General features: G+C 38.0%; 1 protein-coding gene across 1 annotated transcript; it reads right to left on the bottom strand.

Moving 5' to 3' along the window:
* Positions 1-424: 424 nt before the first annotated feature.
* Positions 425-20,565, bottom strand: LOC124172268 (oocyte zinc finger protein XlCOF22-like). Its single transcript, XM_046551685.1, has 6 exons — positions 20,534-20,565; positions 15,838-15,990; positions 11,686-11,853; positions 8,049-8,168; positions 4,861-4,933; positions 425-2,605 (listed from the first exon to the last, which is right to left on the bottom strand). The coding sequence occupies exons 2-6, from the start codon at positions 15,892-15,894 to the stop codon at positions 723-725; spliced, it is 2,301 nt and encodes a 766-aa protein (XP_046407641.1). The 5' UTR covers positions 15,895-15,990; positions 20,534-20,565; the 3' UTR covers positions 425-722.
* Between the last annotated feature and the right edge of the window lie 502 nt (positions 20,566-21,067).

Here is a 21,067-nt window from a genome sequence, read left to right as displayed (position 1 = left end):
CTTTTGTTTTCAGTTATCTTATAAATAAATGACCATGCACATGAGTTACCAAGATTTCTCATGTTATTAACTACCAGAATGCCAATTAACTTAGGTAAAGCAAACTAAGGTAGGTAAATAACTTAGGTAAATACACTGAGTAAGTTTGTCATAAGACTACATTCATGAACATAGTTTCTAATGTTGGAGTAGCATTAGTGAGGATAAATTACACTGTGTGAAAGATCAATGCTACTGATATCTTTATTCTAACTTCACAGCAGCACTATACCACAGAGTAGGGATATACAGAGATGACAAAATGGCTGAAGGCCGTAATCAGCTCATTGTGCATTTCACCATGTTCTAAATAAGGAAACGTGGCTTGAGTTGCTATTTGGTCGCTATCGTTGCTATCATTCGCCAATACCAATTATGTGCGTGCGACAGTGTATGGCACGAAATTCAAAGCAATCAAGATTTTAGCTGTAGCATAATTAATCGAGATCTCGAATATGGAATACTTTCTAGCATTTGAGCATTTGCGAATACTGTTTGCACATCTCTACAAAAAAGGTTTCTCTCGTGAGTGTTTTTGCATGTGATTGGAGAGAGAAGAACTCGAAGTGAAAGACTTGCCACAAATCTTGCATGTAAACTGTCTCTTGTCTGTGTGTGTACGCAAGTGTCCGATGAGACTTTATTTGCTAATGAAAGATTTAGTGATAACATGAAAAAGATTTCTATCCTGTGTGCATATGAATGTGTTGGATGAGACTGTCCTTTCTAGTGAAAGTCTTTGCACAATAATTACATGAAAAAGGCTTCTCTCCTGTGTGTACACGTGAGTGTAGGATGAGTTTCTCCTTTCTAGTGAAAGCCTTTGTGCAATAATTGCACGAAAAGGGCTTCTCCCCCGTGTGGGTGCGCAAATGCATCATGAGGGTTCCTTTAAGAGAAAAAGACTTCATGCAATCACTACATGAAAAAGGCTTCTCTCCTGTGTGTACACGCGAGTGTTGGATGAGTTTTTCCTTACTAGTGAAAGTCTTAGCACAAAATTTACATGAAAAAGGCTTCTCCCCTGTGTGTACACGCGAGTGTTGGATGAGTATGTCCTTTCTAGTGAAAGTCTTAGCACAAAGTTTACATGAAAAAGGCTTCTCCCCTGTGTGTACACGCGAGTGTTGGATGAGTTTGTCCTTTCTGGCGAAAGCCTTTGCGCAATGATTGCACGAAAAAGGCTTCTCCCCTGTGTGGCTGCGCAAATGTTTCATGAGGCTGCATTTAAGAGAGAAAGACTTTGCGCAATCACTGCATGAAAATGGTTTCTCTTGCGTGTGCGTGCGCATGTGTTGAGTAATGGGAGACTTCGAGGCAAAAGACTTGCTGCAGATCTCGCATGTAAACGGTCTCTCCCCTGTGTGTACACGCGAGTGCAGGATGAGTTTCTCCTTTCTAGTGAAAGCCTTTGCGCAATAATTGCACGAAAAGGGCTTCTCCCCCGTGTGGGTGCGCAAATGCGTCGTGAGGGTTTCTTTATGAGAAAAAGACTTCATGCAATAACTACATGAAAAAGGCTTCTCATCTGTATGTGTGCGCAAGTGTTTAGTTATGCGAGACTTCGAAGCGAAAGACTTTCTGCAGATCATACACGGATAAGGTTTTCTTTCTTTGTGCGAACGCATGTGATTGCTAAGACCGCTCCTCAGCGTGAACGACTTGTTGCAGACGCTGCAATTGAAAGGCTCTCCTTTTGCGCCTCCTAGCGCATCATTTCTGAGGTTTGTCGCGCAAGAGGTGGTGGACTCTGAGGACATATTCTTCGTGTATGGTTTCCCATCCCTATCAGAACTTCCCACTCGTTCTGCAGTTTCCCTCTCTCCCATTCCACCACAGATTTCTAAAACAGGCGCATTTACTTTTTGCATCGGCCCTCGTATTTTCCTTTCCAATCCCATCAATGTCTCAGAGGTGGACGACTCACGAGAATTATTACTTTCTTCTCTTGATGCGGGGACTTTAAAAGACTCATCTTTTCCCATAGATGATTCATCATTAGGATCCAAATTGCTGGTACCAGAATGAATTTCCATGTGTTTGATCAGATCATCATTGGTGTTGAACTCATATCTGCAGTGGGAGCAATAATATAACTTATCGTTTGAATTTTTACCATTTCTAGGATTTTTGATGAAGCAATAACTAATCTCTTTTTTGTTTTCCATGACTGCCTCAATGCCAATTCTTCTGTTTTCACTGACTCTGATCAACCTAAGGCTACCTGTGATATTTGGTGCATCCCTTCTATCCCCTACAACAGTCATTGTGGCTCCATTTCCACTGTTTCTAGATGCTGGAATGTGTTTCATATAACTGTGTCCATCATCAGGAATTGAGTTAGACCGTACCTTGTCAGCATGATGAGCAATGTCTTCTTTCAAATCTTTATCCATCACATTCGTTCCATCCCCACATGGGGATGCCACAGTCTTGGATTGAATGTGTGTCACTGAGGCTGATGAACCAATACAATCATCATTAAGATCAATCCATACATTTCTTTCTGCCAGCAGGTGTGAAGTTGGTGTCGTTTCAACCAGCACTTGGTCAGGAGTTGACAGCCCTAGAAAAGAAAATCATATTACAATCCAGGACTCACAGATCTAATTTTTAAAAACCATTTGATAGATAGGGAACTATTCCTTCCTATACATATTCCTATACCTGTTCCTTAAGGAAAGGAACGCATCCATAATAATTAATATCTTGAAATTGTTGATGAAAAAAGAAATCATACCCTATAAAAAGTTGTTCATTCAAAAGACAAATTTGTATTCAGTAATTTTGTGTTGTGCATATTGTAATGTTCCAAAAGCTGATATTTAAAACGACAATAATATTTCATTTAGGAAAACTTAAGGAGAGAATAATGTTTTCCTTTCACTCCTATGCAAGTAGATCAGATGTCAGTCTTTTTTGGACATTTCAATATTGCTATAATTTTGTCCAAAATGAAAAGTCAAGCATCAAAAATTATGTCATATCAAGCTTGAAAATTGCTGAAGAAAAACGAAATCATGCCCTTTTAAAAAATATTCATTTAAAAGACAAAAACGTGTGTTCATTGGTTATGGATTATACACATCAAAATGTTCCTTAAGTATGTATTTAAAATGGCATAAAATTTACTTTTGAAAATACCTGAAGAGAAAATACTGTTGCCCTTATCCTCCTATGTGAGAGAACAACAATTATCAAAATCTTTAAGGAATATAATTTATTGAATGTTAAAATTGCTACAGATTTTTCAACATCAGTTTACTTTTAGCAGCTACTAGTTTTGACACCAATAAGTAAATATTTTTCATAAATTACTTAGCAACTGATATCACATATGCCATTGAAGAGGCCACAATTCATGCATTTTTATTTCCAAATTCACAGCACATTGTTGTTGAAAAAGAAGAAATACATCAACCATGAATCAAGTCTAGTTTACAATCAGAGGTAAATTTGATGAAAAAAAATTAAATTTGTTAAAAATTACATAATTTCCTACTTTCCTCCGTTTGAGGATAACAGTTAAAAAGCCATAATGGGAGCAATTACATTTTTCCAGGTTGAATATGATATCCATCTAAATCATTTCCTGATCAACCTCCTGATGAGATCCACATAAGTACATAGAAATATAAGTGATTATAATTTTTTTATCAATAACAGCAAGCTGCTACACATAAGTTATTAAAATTGAGTTGTTCTGCATCTTAGCTGCACTGATTTGTCTTCTGGTGTTAACTTCTGAAATCCATAATATATCTACTTACTTTCTGTTACAAAGTATTTTCTGACATGATTCACCGTGAAACCTAACACTGTTGCCAAGCCCATGCTAATTTTATAAATTCGATATGCTAATACCACTTCTGGACTTACAGTCTCAGTAACTTGTGATCACTAATTTGGCTGTAATTAATGCTAGAAATCCATTTAAAATCCAACAGTGCTTAAATAATATTAGTAATATACCAGGGTATAAATAATACAAATAATATTCTTATTTGGGACCGGTTCGGTTCCAAATAAAAAGAAAAAGAAAACCAGGGTAACTCAACCCCAAAAAAAACTCCACACACAGAGGTTTCAAATATTCTTATGCTACCCATAGCACAGAAAACGTTATCCTTCTGTAGACATAGGCGGGAAAGAATTCAGAACGACATTTGAGTGTCAAAACTAGGAAAGAAATAGGGAAGTGGAGTAGTACATAAATGGGTGAAAAATACTACTGGTGTTGTATTTCAACATGGACAAATCACATTTCTACCAAAAGAAGTCGGTAACAATTTCATACAGTCATTTCACCGAATTCCACCCACAGGTTTTATACAAATACAGACTTCAGTGTACAGGCACTGGTACCTCATGCTAAGCCCCTGTAATGGATCATTAATAACTAGAAAGTTTTGTCTATAACACCAGCCATAAAGAACTCATTTGTTGAAGACCATTGACTGAACTAGAGAGGAGATCTTATATGAATCTTTCACTGCCATAAATGCAGTATGTCACTAAATATAAATGAAATTTCAGTAGCCAATCTAAGTCAAAAATCGATCGACTTCAGCAGAACAAAATATTTTACATTAAAAGGGCTTATAGTATAAATAAATGTTGAAGGAAATTATAATATTTCTATAGAATACATTACACTTCATATTATTAGAAATCTAGACCACACAAATGTAAAGATAAACGTAAAGATAAACTAAATTAAACAAAAGTTACGCATGGATGACTAAATTAGGTTCTTCATACTTCAAAAAAGTTACAACAACCTCTCTACGCATATAATTGCAAGACCTAGAGTTTACTCACCTATAGCCTCAGTCGTAGAGTCATTGGTCATTTTAGAATTACCAATCAGTTTTTCATCCTCTGTAAACAAAGGCTGAAAGTAGGAATCAACTCATTAATCATGAATGCACATAAGAATCAGTATTATTTTGATAAACGATTCTTTTACAATATAGAACTATCATCCACACATATACAGCAATGAACACTTTGCAATTTCTTTCAACAATGAGACAGTTTTTGAATAACTCTCATTCTAAATTGAATAACTGTGCCTTAAATACTGTGCCATTCATGTAATCATTTATACAATTTTTATGTTGACTTCATTTTCTAATGATTCATACCGAGTGTAGATTTACTTTAATAGCAGATAGTAATTCCATTACCCAATGGAAAAGTAGCCACTGTCCATGGAAGCGATATACATTAATAACATTACCAACCCTACAAAGGTTATAATTCCTGATTCTTCATTACTCCTGTGGGTACACATCAGACTCCCTTGAGAAAGCGACCAGAATCGGTTGGTTATGTTGGGTCATCCCAGTAATTTATGCGTGACATAGCCCAAAAGTTTTTATTCAACGGTAATAATTCCTGTGCTGCAAAGAATTAAGGCTATAGTTTGGTACAGGGCAATCCTTTTGTAAAGTAAATATCTGTGTAAACGAAGCAACAATTCTTCTTTTTTGAACCTACAGTGAGTCATTGTTTAACATCACTTACCGTTCCTGAAAAATGTGACGATAAACGAAATGACGTTAATCGAAGCACAATATCCCATAAGAAACAATGTAAAAAGTGATTATCGGCTCCTAGACCTCACAATTCCTACGCGAAAAAATTTTAGCGTGTCATATTTGGGCCATTTCTTACGATGAGAATGCCAAACTATGGCATAAACACGAGTCCCTGTCTTCATTGACGGCAACACCAGCAGCGACGTACATCCTTTTCCATTTTTGTATCTTCCCGCGTTTGTTTTTTCAGCTTCGCTATGGTGGTCACCTGGGTATCATCATCGCTGAAACATCGTCGCAGTTACAGGAACCAACATTATTGAGAACACGGCGAAAAAGTGACGACAAATACTCCGAGTTCTACACGGAAAAATTCCTAGAAATCACTTTTCAGGTTCCAGAAAACCGTTATGTCAAGTAAAATTTGCTAAAACTTTACTTGACATTTACGCACTTAACATTTGCGCACCTACCTAAGAATTTATTTTGCATAAAAGTTGCTATAAACGTAATCGAAATTGACAATAAACACACCGTTTTACACTTCGTTCAGACTGACTGCATTACCGCCCACAAAATGAACAACCTGCAACGCCCGCCGCTCCGCATTTTTTTCTCGCGCGAAATTTAAAAGACCTGACCAGACCTGACGTTATCGCGAAGCAAAGGTGCGATAAACGAATGACGGTCTCAAAATTTTCGTGACGTTATCGCGAAATGACGTTAAACGGGGTGACGTAGACGAGGACTCACTGTATATACAACTAGGAGACGCCATATTTATTTAAGAAAATCATTCACTTAATTGTTCACCCAACCGCGGTCTTAACCATGGTCAGTAACACCTTAGGCCTACACCATCATCTGAACAGGAATAGGGTGGTTTCCTATTATTTTTATTGCCTAAATCGAAAGATTATTACCTCTGGAGTACGCATTTAACACTTTTGGATTTTCATATGACAATATCTATTTTTTGGGATTAAATGAAGTGAAAATTTTCAAGTGCGCAAAAGTGTGACAGCTAAGTATGAATGATGGGAAAAGCCCACGTGACTTCATTCTGGTTCACGCTGCCATCGTGTGAGGTGGCCTTGAGGCGATGATATGTGAGCCGCTGTGATGCAGGCTGCTAGCAGGGAGCAGAGTACCCTGCTAGCTAGTAGTGCTTGGCTTAAGTAAGGATTATAATAACCTTATCAAACAAAGAAAACTTTCCAACTTTAGCCAGTTTTAATAGGTGATTTGTAAGACATGTTTCCTTTGAGCTCTGTGCCTCGTGCATGCATTGGTAATCTCAGAGATTGTAAAACTCCTATAAAAACTAGGTCCCAGTGATGTCACATGGATTGGCATCGCATGGGTGCCAATCTGGCCTTTTTCAAATCACTTTATAATGGACCATTGCCATGCGTCTAAACTGGGATTTCTAAAACGAAATAATTTGTATGTTATGAATTCACTAATGGTGGGAAATGAATTGTACCAATGCCTTTCCTTTTCTACGATGAAGGAAACTACCCGATTGGTTACCTATACATATAACAGTATTTTTAATGCTACCACCAGATTATGGTAAGCAATGTTGGTGTGGCCATTATTAGCTGGAGGTATGAAGACAAGAATGAAATTATCATTTTAAAACAATAAGTGTGATAATGTACACCAACGAAGCTTCAGCAGAAAGGAGGAGATTTTGAAGGAGGAAAAGCTAAGTTATTGGTAAAGTTATGAAATTTTCCCTTGGGATTGATTGGCCACTGGAGTGCGACTACTGCTTCAAAACTCTATATTCCGTTCACATCTGTCATAGTCAGCTCTTGGTACTGTGAATGCAAAGGATGCATGTTCCTTCAAGTGCCAACCATGCAAAGTTTTCACAGACCCAGCCCCATGAGTTAAGTGGGATTTACTCAGATTAACTCCTGTTACGCCGCCAGGCGGTGCCCCCCCCGGGAGATGCTGCCCCCTGAAGGAGTGACCGTGAACCAACTGAGGTGGCTCAAGGGGACGCGTCGAGAAGTCGTAAGGACAGTGGAGTCGAGTGAGCCGAGGGACATGGAGAGTGTTTGGGCTGGAGAGTCCCGTTTGTATAAGTGCGAAGAATAAAGTGTCATAGAAGTAAAAGAGAGCGAGGATCGTTTCGAGAGAAACCCAAGGTCACTTTAACACTCCCATGCCCCCCTCTTTTCTCCCCAGATAAACATTATTCAAATCCAAACGCAGAATTTAAAAGTCAGAGCGAACACTAGTTTGATATATTTATGACATTATCATCAGCAAATAAATGCATTTTACTGCTTTTTCAGGAGCAAAATTCAAACATGAAGGTAATGAACAAAAGGGACAGGTTACATTACCATGTGAGACAAAAAATGAGTGATTCTACTGAATGATGTCAAGAACGTTTCAGAGAGGAATGAATTTTTGAGACAGAAAAACTTAACATGGTAAAAGTGCACTTACCTCGTCATCAACTTCCAGGGGGTCTACAGCATCACTTGAGGTGCCAACTGCATTTGGTGAGTTAAATGCAGGATAATTCTCCTCATTGAGGAGCTCTTCCTTCTCCTCTTTCTCATTAAACTAAAAGGGAATGTTGAGTGTCACTCAATAAAAGCTATATAATAATTATAACATCTCTAATCCATAATAATAGAAACATGTCAAATTCCAGAGACCACTCAAGCTGGTCGAAACTGTGGATGCCTGAGATTCTTATGACCAAACTTAACCCTTTCACTGCCAGCCAATTTCAAGTGGGATGTACGAAGACTGCCAAGGCTATTTTCTGAAATTAGCATCATTTCAGATTTAAAAATTTTCAGCAACTCAATTTTATTTAATGCGTGTAGATTTTTTTCCCAATTCTTAAGATATATTTACCTCTTATTACCATGGATAGATTATGGAGGTTTACATACATTACAGCCGCTGAAAAGGCCACAATCAGGAAAAAAAGTGAAATAATGGGGAACGTGCATGAAATTTGTTCATCATGATAGTTAGTCTCATTGAATAGAAAATGTTCTCACGAGTCCAAATATATGAGCCAAAACTCTCCTAGTACTCTGCTTACGTAAATAATTGCTAATTAAAAGTTCTCGAATGTCGCTTGAAGTCACGTTACCTGAAACGCCTCCTGACGTCATCGCACGGTACACCATTCACTTCGCTAAAGAGAGTCTTAGAGTGGTAGAGCCTTGAATGCAAGATATCGAAGTAAAAATCTTCGTTGAGCTGTGTAGTAGTTCCTAAAAGGACAAATTGACTCAAGAGGGATATAAGAAACCAAAATACTTCAGTTTACTTTAGCTCGATTCCCTTATGGTGGCTAATTTTTATTTCATTCCAAATTTCCCCAAACAATCCCCTTTATTTATTTCAACAACGCCTTGGCAACCCAAAATATTCACAGTCTGCATTTTGTCGTTACAACAGCAATTATTTTCGCCGAATTTGCATTTGAGCCCTCGTAGGTCGATTTTCTATCCACTTCCTCAGTGTGTCATCAGTGGATACCGTGCCGTGACGTCACGCTCCGATAACGTCTTGTTTTCAAGCAGCCGATGAAGATCAATTTTTAAAGACTCATAACTCAGCTGAGAAGCATTATTCATAGGCGAAATTTTCGGCAAGTACATTTGAGGTAGAGGCCTTCTTATTCCAGTTTTTAAAAAAAATTGTGCATGCTCCCCATTTGGGCCGATACATTGGCCCCTGGCATTTTTCGCTCAACCAGCGAGGGCAGATATATCGGCCCGATGGCAGTGAAAGGGTTAATACACTTGATGACTCAGCCACAGCAAGCAAACATCGTCGCCTGGCAACCCAGAGGTTGTATATTTTGTTCTTCCAGCTTCACCAACCAAGATGTTTCAACATTCTCAATGTTGGCGAAAGATGCTGGTGGTCTTGACACCAATTCTCTTCTCGCTCTTTCATTTCTTTCCACTATTTCCAATTATAAAATGGAGATTCGTAATAACTAAGTTCGTATGAACCAGTCTTTCAGGAATCGTCGAAAACTCCGTGATGATAAATGCGATTGAATTACGCGGAAATATATATAAACAGGAAAATTCGTTTCAGTTTCGGCATGCGGCATGACGTAATCGAGGGTTGATATCCTCCCGAATACAGTAAGTACCATTTACGAACTCGATGCGTTCCACGACCTTGTTCCTAAGTTGATAAACCCACGGTCCGGCCGCCGAGAGTTGTCTGATGACTGGCAGAATAGTCTAGGTCGGGGCAGCGTTGCCAGGTGAGAAAGTGAAACGCCTATAATGGCTTCCGTGAAGAAAGGAGACGAAAAGTACGACGAGCGTGAAGGACCCAGCGGAAGAATCACTTGTTTTGGGGATTCGAAGAAAAGGCATGTTTTAGTGGATCAGGCTTATTTCGCTGCTCTGTTTGCATTTGACGTTATAAGACTAGGCGATAATGTGAGGTGCGTTTGGGGGACAGCGATTGGCTGCAAACCGTGCTGGAGAAATGTTATACGCACCTCCTATTGTGCCGTCATCGGACCGGTCGTACTGTATGGAAGGCATTGAGGAGTACGATTATCCTGCACAATGCAACACTTCACAAAAATCATGCGCTAACTCACGATTGTGAAGAAGTGAACTAAAAGGGCGAGCAACGCAGCCGGAGCCGAAAAAATCATTCTCCGCGGCAAGGAACAACGGGCGAAACGCTAGTCAGTTCCTAACTTCACACCGGAATGAATGATACTTTGTTCAGATTATGCCCAGAGTACGATTTCCTCTACGCCGCACGGCGTAAAACGGCCAAATCAAAAGGCGCCAAATTCCAAATTTTAATGCTGTCATACCTAAAAATTCGTAAATCGAATGTGCGTAGGAAGAGCACTAACTGTACATCAAATTGACGAGCTGTAATGAGTCTGTCACCATGACCCCCCAGGAATGAAGCTTATGGTATATCGTTGCGCGAATGTTGAAGAAATACCATAAATGACGCTCTCGGTCACAGTACACGAGGACAACTTAAACGTGGCGTGATTATTAAAACTTAGCGTAGTGAATATCGATCTAAATGCCGTAGCTTATGCGTGGAACTTCGTAATAAAGTTAATTTTGTAACCGCCAGAACCGGGACTGAGGCTCGTAATATCGTAAAAACGAAAATTTCGTAATAAAGTTTCTTTTCCTATAGCCAGGATAGGCCTTTTCGTTGAGTCCAACGATTTTCTTTGTAAAAACGAGTACTTCGTAATAACGTTGTTCGTATTAACGAGAGTCTTTGAACATCTAAATCTTTCATCATCATCATCTTTCCATCGGAATGTAAATTTTTACACCAATTTTAAAACCACGAGCACCGCTAAGGTGCAGCGAATGCATATAAGGGTTAAAGACCTCTGGCGACTACTATCACATGCCTCATGAGTGTGGAGACATACACATTGGTGACACTGGAATAACTATTTAAACCAAGATATCAGAGCACAAACGTTGCATAAGACTTAGATACCTTGAGGGATCTACAGTAGCCAACCACTGTATCGCATATAATTACGCCATTCTGATTAATGAAGCCATATCTTTCATCTATGCAGATATATATTGGGATCGGCTCAACAAAGAGGTGATTGGAATTGGACTCTCAAAGAATGGAATTAATAGAGATGCAAGGTTTCAACCAGAGCAAAACATAATTAAAGGAATGGGAAGCATCACCTTTCTATGAGAAAATTAGCAGGATTTTACAACAAGGATCTAATCAGGTGAAAAAGATTCGTGTTTAGGCTCTCTGACATAGCAAAGACTTTTACCTTGAAAGTAGACAAAATAAAGTTCACCACTGGAGTACTCGTTGGAATGAAACACTTTTCCGTCAGAAGAATAGTGATGTTGTACAAAAAAGATTGATTTACATGAAAATAGATAAAGATCTCAATGGTTTTGCAATATATTGTACAACTGGAAAAGTTGCACAACAGACACTCGCACATTTGAGGGTGACATCCCATACAAACGCATACATACACTCAACGCAATCCTAATTTTGTCATACAACTAAGAATTTTACTCAAATAAAGGCCATGCTGCTCCTAGATGAGAATAAAACTTACCACAATATTGGCTCTGGGTAATTGGCAGTCTGGCACAGGAATGTATATTTCAGTCATTTTAACGGAGCATGCAAACTGTGAAGTTTCTTCAATCGCATCTCGAATACATTCTTTTGTGCCAGCAGAAGATCCCGCACTGTCATCAGCTGCCTCCTCCTCTTTGATGATCTGTGCAGAAAGTAAAAGTGGTAAACAAGTCATCTACATCAAAATTAACAAATGAGTCATTCTCATCAGGCAAGGCCGTAGCCAGGGCGGGGATCAAGGGGGATTGATCCTCCCCAAAATGAAAAAAATTAAATAGATACTTCATGCTTGCTTGGTGCTCACACGACGATATTACATAGCTGCGCACGGACATCTAGTAGTTCAATGCGACTTAAGTCAATAATTATCTAAGCAAATTTGTAGGTGCAGTGTGCGTAGTTGTAGTGCAGTGTGTGAAATAATAGTGCTGTGAATTAGAAGAGAGGTAGGTGACTTATGGGCCGTGGAATTGACATCGACACCAAGGAGTTAATTCATTTGGTCGCTGCAAAAAAAAGCTGGAAGGCTAAATTAAATTTTATAATAATATTTTCATATTTTCCTTTAAGGGTTTACAATAAAAATGTATATTTTATGTTTGTCTATTATTCCATAAACCCCCCTGAAAATATTTTCTGGATACGGCCTTGTCATCAGGTGAGCTGTTCAGTCAGAGTCAACGTTTCAATGGCTAGCTCTGCCATCGTCCTCAGGGCATTGAGTGATGGACCAACAATTCATCTGCATGGTCAACAAAAGAGTGACATCATGATGAGCTTTGACCCTCTCTACCTATCTCTACAAGGGTTTTCTATTTGGACACATGCTTCAGCTCCTGAGTATGCCCTTCTAAATCAATATCGTAGAACTATTTCTTCCGGTATTGATAACAAAATACTTCACGAAAGATGGAAAATTCTTTGAGCAGCTGGAAGGCATCCACATTGGATGTAGTCTTAACATCACTGCAGCCATAGCACATTTTTAATGGAGGATTTTGAGGAGAAGACAACCCAGTGACCAGCAACAGCCTACGTACTGAAACCGCTACATGAATGACACATTCATTGTTTGGCCAGATGGGCCGAAGGCCCATCAGTTAACCTCCATAACATGAATAGAAAAAACCACAAAATCGAGTTCACAATGGAGAAAAAGAAAAATGGATGTCTGCCGTTCCCTGAAATTCTAATACATCAAGAAGATGGCTGATGACTGGACTGCCGGGTATACCGTAAGCCCACTCATATAAATCTCTATTTGAATGGGCAGAGTCATCACCATCCCATCCAACGGGATGCTGAAAATTTAATTCAGCCCGCCTTAACCAGAGCCAATGAAGAGAGCCTACCCAGTGTTTTGAAACACCTTCAAAAATCGTTTCGGCAGAATGGATATACAGTGAAAGGGACATCCATCCTGCTCTTAAGAAACCCTATGATGAAAACATGTCAACCCTTAACACGTTGCATACCAGGGTATTTAAATTCCTAGGAACACCGATTCTGGGAATATGGGCCTATAAGGGCGTAATGCCTTTGGTTGAAAAGCTTATTTTTAGAATATAACTTTACCCAATCAAACATTATGATGTATAAATTCATTATGAACAACGAACAACAACTGAAAACGAATACGTATTGTACGCTTCAAAATCATTTAGGTTGACGCGCCTAAATGACGAGAATCTTCGTCATCCGTCCGGAACGTGTTAATAGAACAAAAAACAAAAAAAGGGAAACCAGTTGTGAGGGCTTGCCTCCCATTCATCTACACTACATTCAGTAAATTATCAAGAATTCTAGGAATAAATCAAATTGACACAATCAATAAGCCACCTTGGAAACTAATGACGTCTAAGAAAAAAGACAATGACAAACATGGAATAGGGAATACTTAAACAGCAACTTCAAGTACTGTACATAAGCATAGAAGGTGGGCTCTTCTTAGTTATGAAAACATGGAAATATTAGATAAGTTTGTTAATGGGTTGAGCAGTGCTGAAAAGGATAAAGATATTTGTGCTGTGTGTCTGGAAGGAAAACAAACAAAGCTGCTACACAATACATCAAGGATACTGTATATCGTCCATGGCAAATTGTTCATAGTGATGTAACGGAGCCTATTTTTCCCATATAACAGTGTTAATATTGAGGGATAGAAAAGCCCAAATATGTTGTTTACGTGGTCTCCCCTTGTGAGTATAATTCCAAGGCTTCTTCAATAGGGTAGTTTCCTTCATCAAAGAAAATGTAAGGCATTGATTGTGATTCTTTACCCACTATTATCGTATTCATAATATGTATAAAAATTATTTTGTTTTAAAAATCCCTATTTAGACAAATGTTCACAGTCAATTTTAACCTCATTTGAAACGCATGCATGTGGCACAGAGCTCAGGGAAACCTCCCTTACTAACCACCTATTAAAATTGCCTATGGTCGGAAAGTTTCCTTCGTTTGATAGGGTATTAATAATCTTTAATCAAGCCAAGTGCTACCTTCTAGCAGCCTGCATTGTGGCACTGCTCATAGCCTTGCACAAAGGTGGCCTCACTTGGTGGCAGCCAGAACCAAAATGATGTCACATGGGCTTTTCCCAGCATTCATACTTATCCGTCACGTTTTCATGCACTTAAAAATTTCCACTTTTCATTTAAACCACTAAAGCCGAGAAGGTTTTTTCGAAATATTTTACTTTTGCCGTTTAAATTATGATTAGACATCATATCTAATGGAGGAAAAAATGTTTTAGAAAATCTCTAACATTTGCATAGTACTTAATCCAATGCATATCTTAACCTCCAGATATTAACAACCTCCTTGATCAAATAGGATTTAAATGTTTCATTCATCTTTGAGCAAGAGGTGAAGAGGTGTGCCTTGGTGGCAGGTTTATCACAAGTTAAGCGAAGTGATGTAACAAAGGGTAATGAGATAATGTCGCAAAAAATGTGTCAAGACGCAACCAAAAGTTGCACTATGGGGCTTGGGCACATGCTATGCACCTTAGTATCTGCTTTGGTTGCTATCCATGCAGCCATAAGGAAACGCAAAAGGGGACATACAAATGATGGGAAGAGACGGCACGAATAATCGGAGAACACGGATAACCCAAACTTTCACTTCAATGTATTGCAATGTTCATAATTTACAGAAAACAGAAAATATATTATTATTAATGACAAAATTCCACTATTTAAAAGTGCTACCCGGACACATTGAGAGCTTTCTTTGCCAGTTCGGGATCTTTTTAGCAGTGATAACATGGTTGTACTCGTGTTTTTAATGCTCTATATAAGGCCTGGTTGTGAAAACCATACATTCGTGGCTATGTGATCAAGGAAACAGCAAATTAGTTTGAAATAATGCTTTAAAACCACTGCTAGATGTCTGAAGTTACACTGTCAGGCATCACGCCCCGTAGTCGCATCTGGCACAAGTTTAACTGTTTGCAATTGCAGCGGGACTTGTATCCATGATCACGGAGCGCAGTGGTGCGCTGCAAGGCTAGGAAAACAGGAACACGGTACTCCCGTGAATGCAGCTAGCTCACTATTGCTTCCATTTCGAAGGGGATTCTAACAGAAGTAATATGCTTGGTGTATCCTAGTGTTAATGAAGTTATTCCAATGATTTTGCATCCAATTTTATTTTTTTATAAAGGTCACTAAAAATATTGAGCAAGAGTAAAAATCATGCACGGATAATCCACAACACAGATACTGCAGCCAGATAATCGGGCATCTGTTATATTTACAACCTCCTTGTATGCATTCCTTTTTCTGTCACTCGACATGCCCCTCTTCAGTCCCTGTAATCATCTACAGAACTGTCTTTCTGCCAAAGAAAAAGTATGGACACTAATAGCAACTGTAACACCATGCTTTTAATCAGGGATGGACGGATCCAGGATTTTTTTCTGATCCGGATTCGGATCGGATCCTTGATTCTCGGAGCCGGATCTTTCGGATCGGATATTATCGGATCCAAATGCATTTTATTTCATTAAATACTGAGGGAGAGTGAAAATCATGCGTGGATAATCCACAGCCGGATTATCGCGAGTCTGCTGTACTTAGTCTACTATAAAAACTGTGTCAATCAGGGAGTATCCCATACTCACCACCTTGGTTCCGGCATCACTGCATTCATCCCCTTCATCCAAATCGCTCTCCAGCATTGGACAGAAGCTCTCCTCCTCATCGTCTTCCTGAGATTGCTGCTTCTCGGGAAGATTGCCTTCAGGTCCATCTGCCTCCGCACAACCTTTGACGGCCTGTCAATGCACAAGGTATTCAGTATCTATTAAAGTTCAACAAGTTCAAAAACCACACCAAAGGTTTTTGGGATTGCCTCATGGGTGATCCGGAGTTGGAACCCCTTATTTGACCATTGGCGGATTGGCGGCGGTTTCTAGAACTATTTTCTGGATAGGTTTCTTCGCTGTGATTGACTAATTTTAAAGCTTCATATCCTCCACGTTCTAGTTACCTCATTTTTTTCAACAAATCCTGGATTTATAAAAAAAAACATTTATAAAACATTCGAGCATGATTTTGATAGAATCTGTGGATTAAAAGTAGAATTTGGATGAATGCTTTTTGAAAGAGGTGAAATATTCTAGCGGATATTTCGCATTGTTGCCTGTTTACGGTCAAAAGTATACGTGTTAGATTGGTGTATGAAAGAAGGTTTCATTGTCCAAAATCAAAGTCAAATTCATTGTTTTTTTCTATAAAATTAAACATTTCTTATTAATTATTTGTTTTGTGTGTAAGTAAAAATAAAATTATGCATTAAAATTGCATTTTTGCAGTAATTTTACACATTTTTCAAAAGGTTTTTCGTGCCACCAGGGGGTCCAACTACAGTCATGCCTGCCTCACAAAGAAAGCTATAAAGAAATAAAGCAGGAGGGAAAAAACTCCTAATTATATTCTGAATACTCCATCAGCAACACCTCAAATTATCATCTCACCTGCCTGACATTAAAAATACTTTCTTCTGCTAACCTTTCATATGGGTAAAGAAGATTTGTTTGGAAAATAAATATTCATTCAACCTTCAACTTTTTCAAGATGGTTGAGTTTTTGCCTTGGCATTACTGCTCCACTGAACCCAACGGGGCTCTTCAGTCCCCTTCCTATGGAGCATTTTTGCAGGACATTCGTTAAGAAGGGTTGTTTGAGTGGAGTTGCCGAGCAGTAAAACCGGATAAGTGGAGCTGAAATCATATTTGGGTCATTCCATGTCAGCTCATCCAGGCATGACACCCACCAACTCGGATTTTGATGAAACTTTGCAATTTTCATCCTTCCATGTAGGAATGAAACAGTGTAAAATATTTCTCGTCTATCTCTTATAGTTCCTTTGCAACATTTTAAGGTTTGGGTGAAACCACAGTTTTTCAATGAATGCCTTCTGCAGAGGCATTTGTAACTCCAGAGGGAAATAATTTGTCTCAGCCATATTTTTCACCCGATTCTTTATGAAAATTTACAGGTTTACTATGGAAGTCATGAGGATTCCAAAAAGCAATTGAAAAATATCCTAAGAATGAAGAAACCTAAATGTAAAGAGATATTATGCATGGAATAGGATAAAAACTGCATACTGTGAGAGACACAATATACTCTAGAACCAATGAACCAACAATGTATGTAGTCATAACAATGGCACAAGAGAACTTGGTAGAGGAAAAAGACAACACTATTATATTTGGATGATTAAATAGAAGATCTAGACAATGATGACCTCGCATCATACGCCTTAACAACTGTAGACTAAAAGTAGCATTGATAAGTAAGTCCAAAGCCATGGTTTTGTTCCGCCATAGTGTGATAAATGTTTGTTTGTCAACATTAAGGAAGCTAATGTCATTAATATTCTACTTTTTAATTTGCTCGATTTTTTACATGACTTTTGCAAATGATAGTACCTACAGAGGGAGATAATTTGTCTCAGCCATATTTTTCATCTGATTCACAATGAAAAACTACAGGTTTACAATAGAAGTCATGAGGATTCCAAAACTAATTGAAGAATACCCTAAGGGATATAGGATATTCTCTAAACTCAAATGTTTTACAAGATTTTAGAAAATTTTGCCTAAAAAATATGGTTCAATAAAACATCAAAGTTTGACCTGAGGCAATATTTGAATAAAGCTAAATTATTTTTTCAAATGCATATTACTTACGGTATGACCCACCACCTATAAAAGTAAAATTCATGGCTTTTTGCTTGTTTTGTTGTTAAAAAATTATTTAATCCATTTTCACAACTCTGGCAGTCAGTGTTGGGTTCTACTTCAAGTGTGATGAAATGCTTGTGTTAACTGTTATATCTAAGTAAATATTTATGACATGAATCTTGCACATAAAAAGTTCCAACATTAAACCATTCTTTATGTGCAGGTTGTTTTTCTCCCGATAAGAAAAATACTCTTTTGAAACAGGATATTTTAAGGAATTCATAGCACTTAGCCATCATTGCTGGGGATACCTTGATTTTTGCTTTATAGAACACATCAAAATACTAGATGCATGTGAATACAAGTTAATTTTCTCCATTTTGTATAGACAAAAACTTCACGAATATGTTTCACTCAATGAATGTTGTGCAACTTATAAAAATTATGTGAGAAGGTACATAGTCTAAACTTGACAAGCAGTTACTCTAATGAGGATTAGACATTAACTTGTTGCTGTATCTTCTTTGAAGAAAAGATACTTTTTAACTTCATAGTGGAGCTGGGAAAAATATCATATTACATTGGAATATGGCAGCAATGTAACCACATATTTTAGACCTGAACAGGGTTCATTGAACAGAAAGCGAAAATGAGCTGAGTAAGCCCTGCCACTTTCACCATTCGTACAAAGTAGGTTTTCTCTCAGGATGCAGCTATTGTTTGCCCTTTGTCTTCCCCAGTTGCCCTCCAACTTTGGCGGTGTGAACATCAAGTTTTTTCCAATAAGTTCTGTAGTTAATATTTGTGTCCATTTCTAGAAATTAGGTATGTAAACCTTAAGGAAAATATTTTGACAAAATTTGTTATTTCTTTCTCAGTTAACAATAATTTTCCACTTTCATATACTGACTTATCATTCAGGCTGATGTCTTTATAATGGCCCACTATCAAGAACGAGGAAACTGTAGTAGAGGAGAACTTACAATTAGAGGTACAGAGTGCCATAAACTAGCTTCACTAAGTGAATCTCCTAAAATTTGAAAAATTAAGTACATTTTAAAGACAAATGATTGAACTCAGGCATGGAATAAGTTCTGGACTTCCTTTGAGTAATTGTGAGAACCAAAAAACCTACTTTTTAGAAAAAAATAAAACGTATCAAATAATTTCCTGTGATCCATTTAGATGTCATAGAAAAAAAGGAGTAAATCACTACAAAAAGTAACACCAGCATTTTCATTCATGATAAGTAGCATACTAGAAACTGTTTAAAGAAATTCCGGGACAAAAGATATGTGATTCATGAAGAGAAAAAGTGGATAAATACATACACCATACATATTGAAGAAAACTGTGGCATTTAAGAGCTAATCCCAATTGCTGGCAGTGATGATAGCATTGTAGATTTTGACAAAGATTCATCGAAAGAAAAGTATTGGAGGAAATTAATTCATTGTTCAAGGAAATGGATGTGTCTCCTTTGAAACTCCATGCAGTTGCATCTCACAGCAAATCAATGTCTCCTAAAGGTAACTGAATGTTGCAACTTCTACTCTGAACAAAAAGGCTAGCAAACTATTGGATAAAGATTTCCTTCCAGAGCATGATTCAAAAGTTGTTGATAAAGCAAGTGATATGGATGTGCTAGTGGGGCTACTAAAAGAAAAACTGGTGACAGCAGGCAGTCGGCGAGAGATAATTCAGATGCTAACACTAGCTCGTACTTTGTGAAGCACGAAAAAAGTAGCCACCGGATTAAATGTTAGTGAATATGGAATGCTATACCAGATCCAAGGAGGGGCAAAAACATAGAACAAACTACTGTGGACTCAGCTCAGTCATTTTACCAAAATGATGGGTATTCCTGCCTTATGCCAGGAATGAAAGATAAGATGAGTGTGTCCAAAAATGTCTAATAAATATCTAACAATAAGCAAAATATTACATTCATAGTGGAAGGGTCTCAAGACTATGAACAATAGCAGCAGAAAATTGAGTCAAAGTATATAAAAATTAGTTCATGTCACTAACTTTTGACGTCTTTTGGTAATCCATTTGAATTGCAAAACGTACAACACCCCATACAAAAGTGGTAAATAAGGACAAATCCCTAGTCCTTGTTTTAAACTCCTGTTCACTTTCATCAAAATATCCAAATCTGATCTGATTCCTGTGAATATCAATCTCTCATAAGGAACAAGCTATGTTGTTAGACCGTGCTCGCAGCTGCATCATGATGTCATGGTCATGCTATTAAACTGTTCCAAACTCAACAGTACTCCGCTTAACTCTCAATTCCTAATCACACATCTACTCTGTCATGAACAGAAGTGAAAACTTTGTTATATTATCAAGAGAACAATAACTGCTCACCAATGTGAAGACAGTGTGCTCACTTGCTTAGTAAACAAATTTGAAGTGTCACTTTAGCAAAAAAAAAACCATTCATTATTACGAATAATTAATTTTAAATGACTCACTCGAGAAATTATTCTGTAGTTGGTCATTATTGATCAGGTGAGGGAGAATGGTTTCTGTTTCTGCTGAGAAGTGTTGGGAATATTCCACAAAGGAATGATATTGTGCAGTAGAAAAATAGAACTGTACAAGGCACTAGTGAACTCACCAATTCATCAGTGGCTAATGGATCTGACACATCAGTTGAAATTCCTGTTGGATCTGATGTGTACAGCACAGGATAATTCCCTTCACTGAGGTTACCTTCGTCCTCGTCTTTCACATGAAACTAGAAGAGAATAATGGGCTTCACTCAATAAAAGGAAAACAATAAGAACCTAATTCGATAATAAAAAATCCTCTTTTGCTTGAAACCACTTCAGCTGGCCAATGTAGTCATGAGATTCTTGCCACTCACAGATCAAACTCCAGAATATCAACGTTCATCTAAGGAGGGGGAGTTATATCACAAAGGGCATGCGGTTTGAATGAGAGTTTTGGTCACTTAGAGCAAAGGTAAAACAGCTGGAACGATAGATCGAGGTTCCACTGTACATTGAATTGTCTTCATCTTTTGTTACTCAGTCTTATAAAGAGGTTCCACAAGAGTTAGAGCTGGATCCTTCATTGAAATGAAGGAGGAAGGTGGCTTAAAACAAAGACAAGGCAATAATGAGACAAAGCCCAGTTATAGCTAAGACAA

The sequence above is a fragment of the Ischnura elegans genome, assembly GCF_921293095.1.
Source record: "Ischnura elegans chromosome 13 unlocalized genomic scaffold, ioIscEleg1.1 SUPER_13_unloc_1, whole genome shotgun sequence".
Lineage (NCBI taxonomy): Eukaryota > Metazoa > Arthropoda > Insecta > Odonata > Coenagrionidae > Ischnura > Ischnura elegans.
This window is presented reverse-complemented; position numbering and strand designations above follow the sequence as displayed.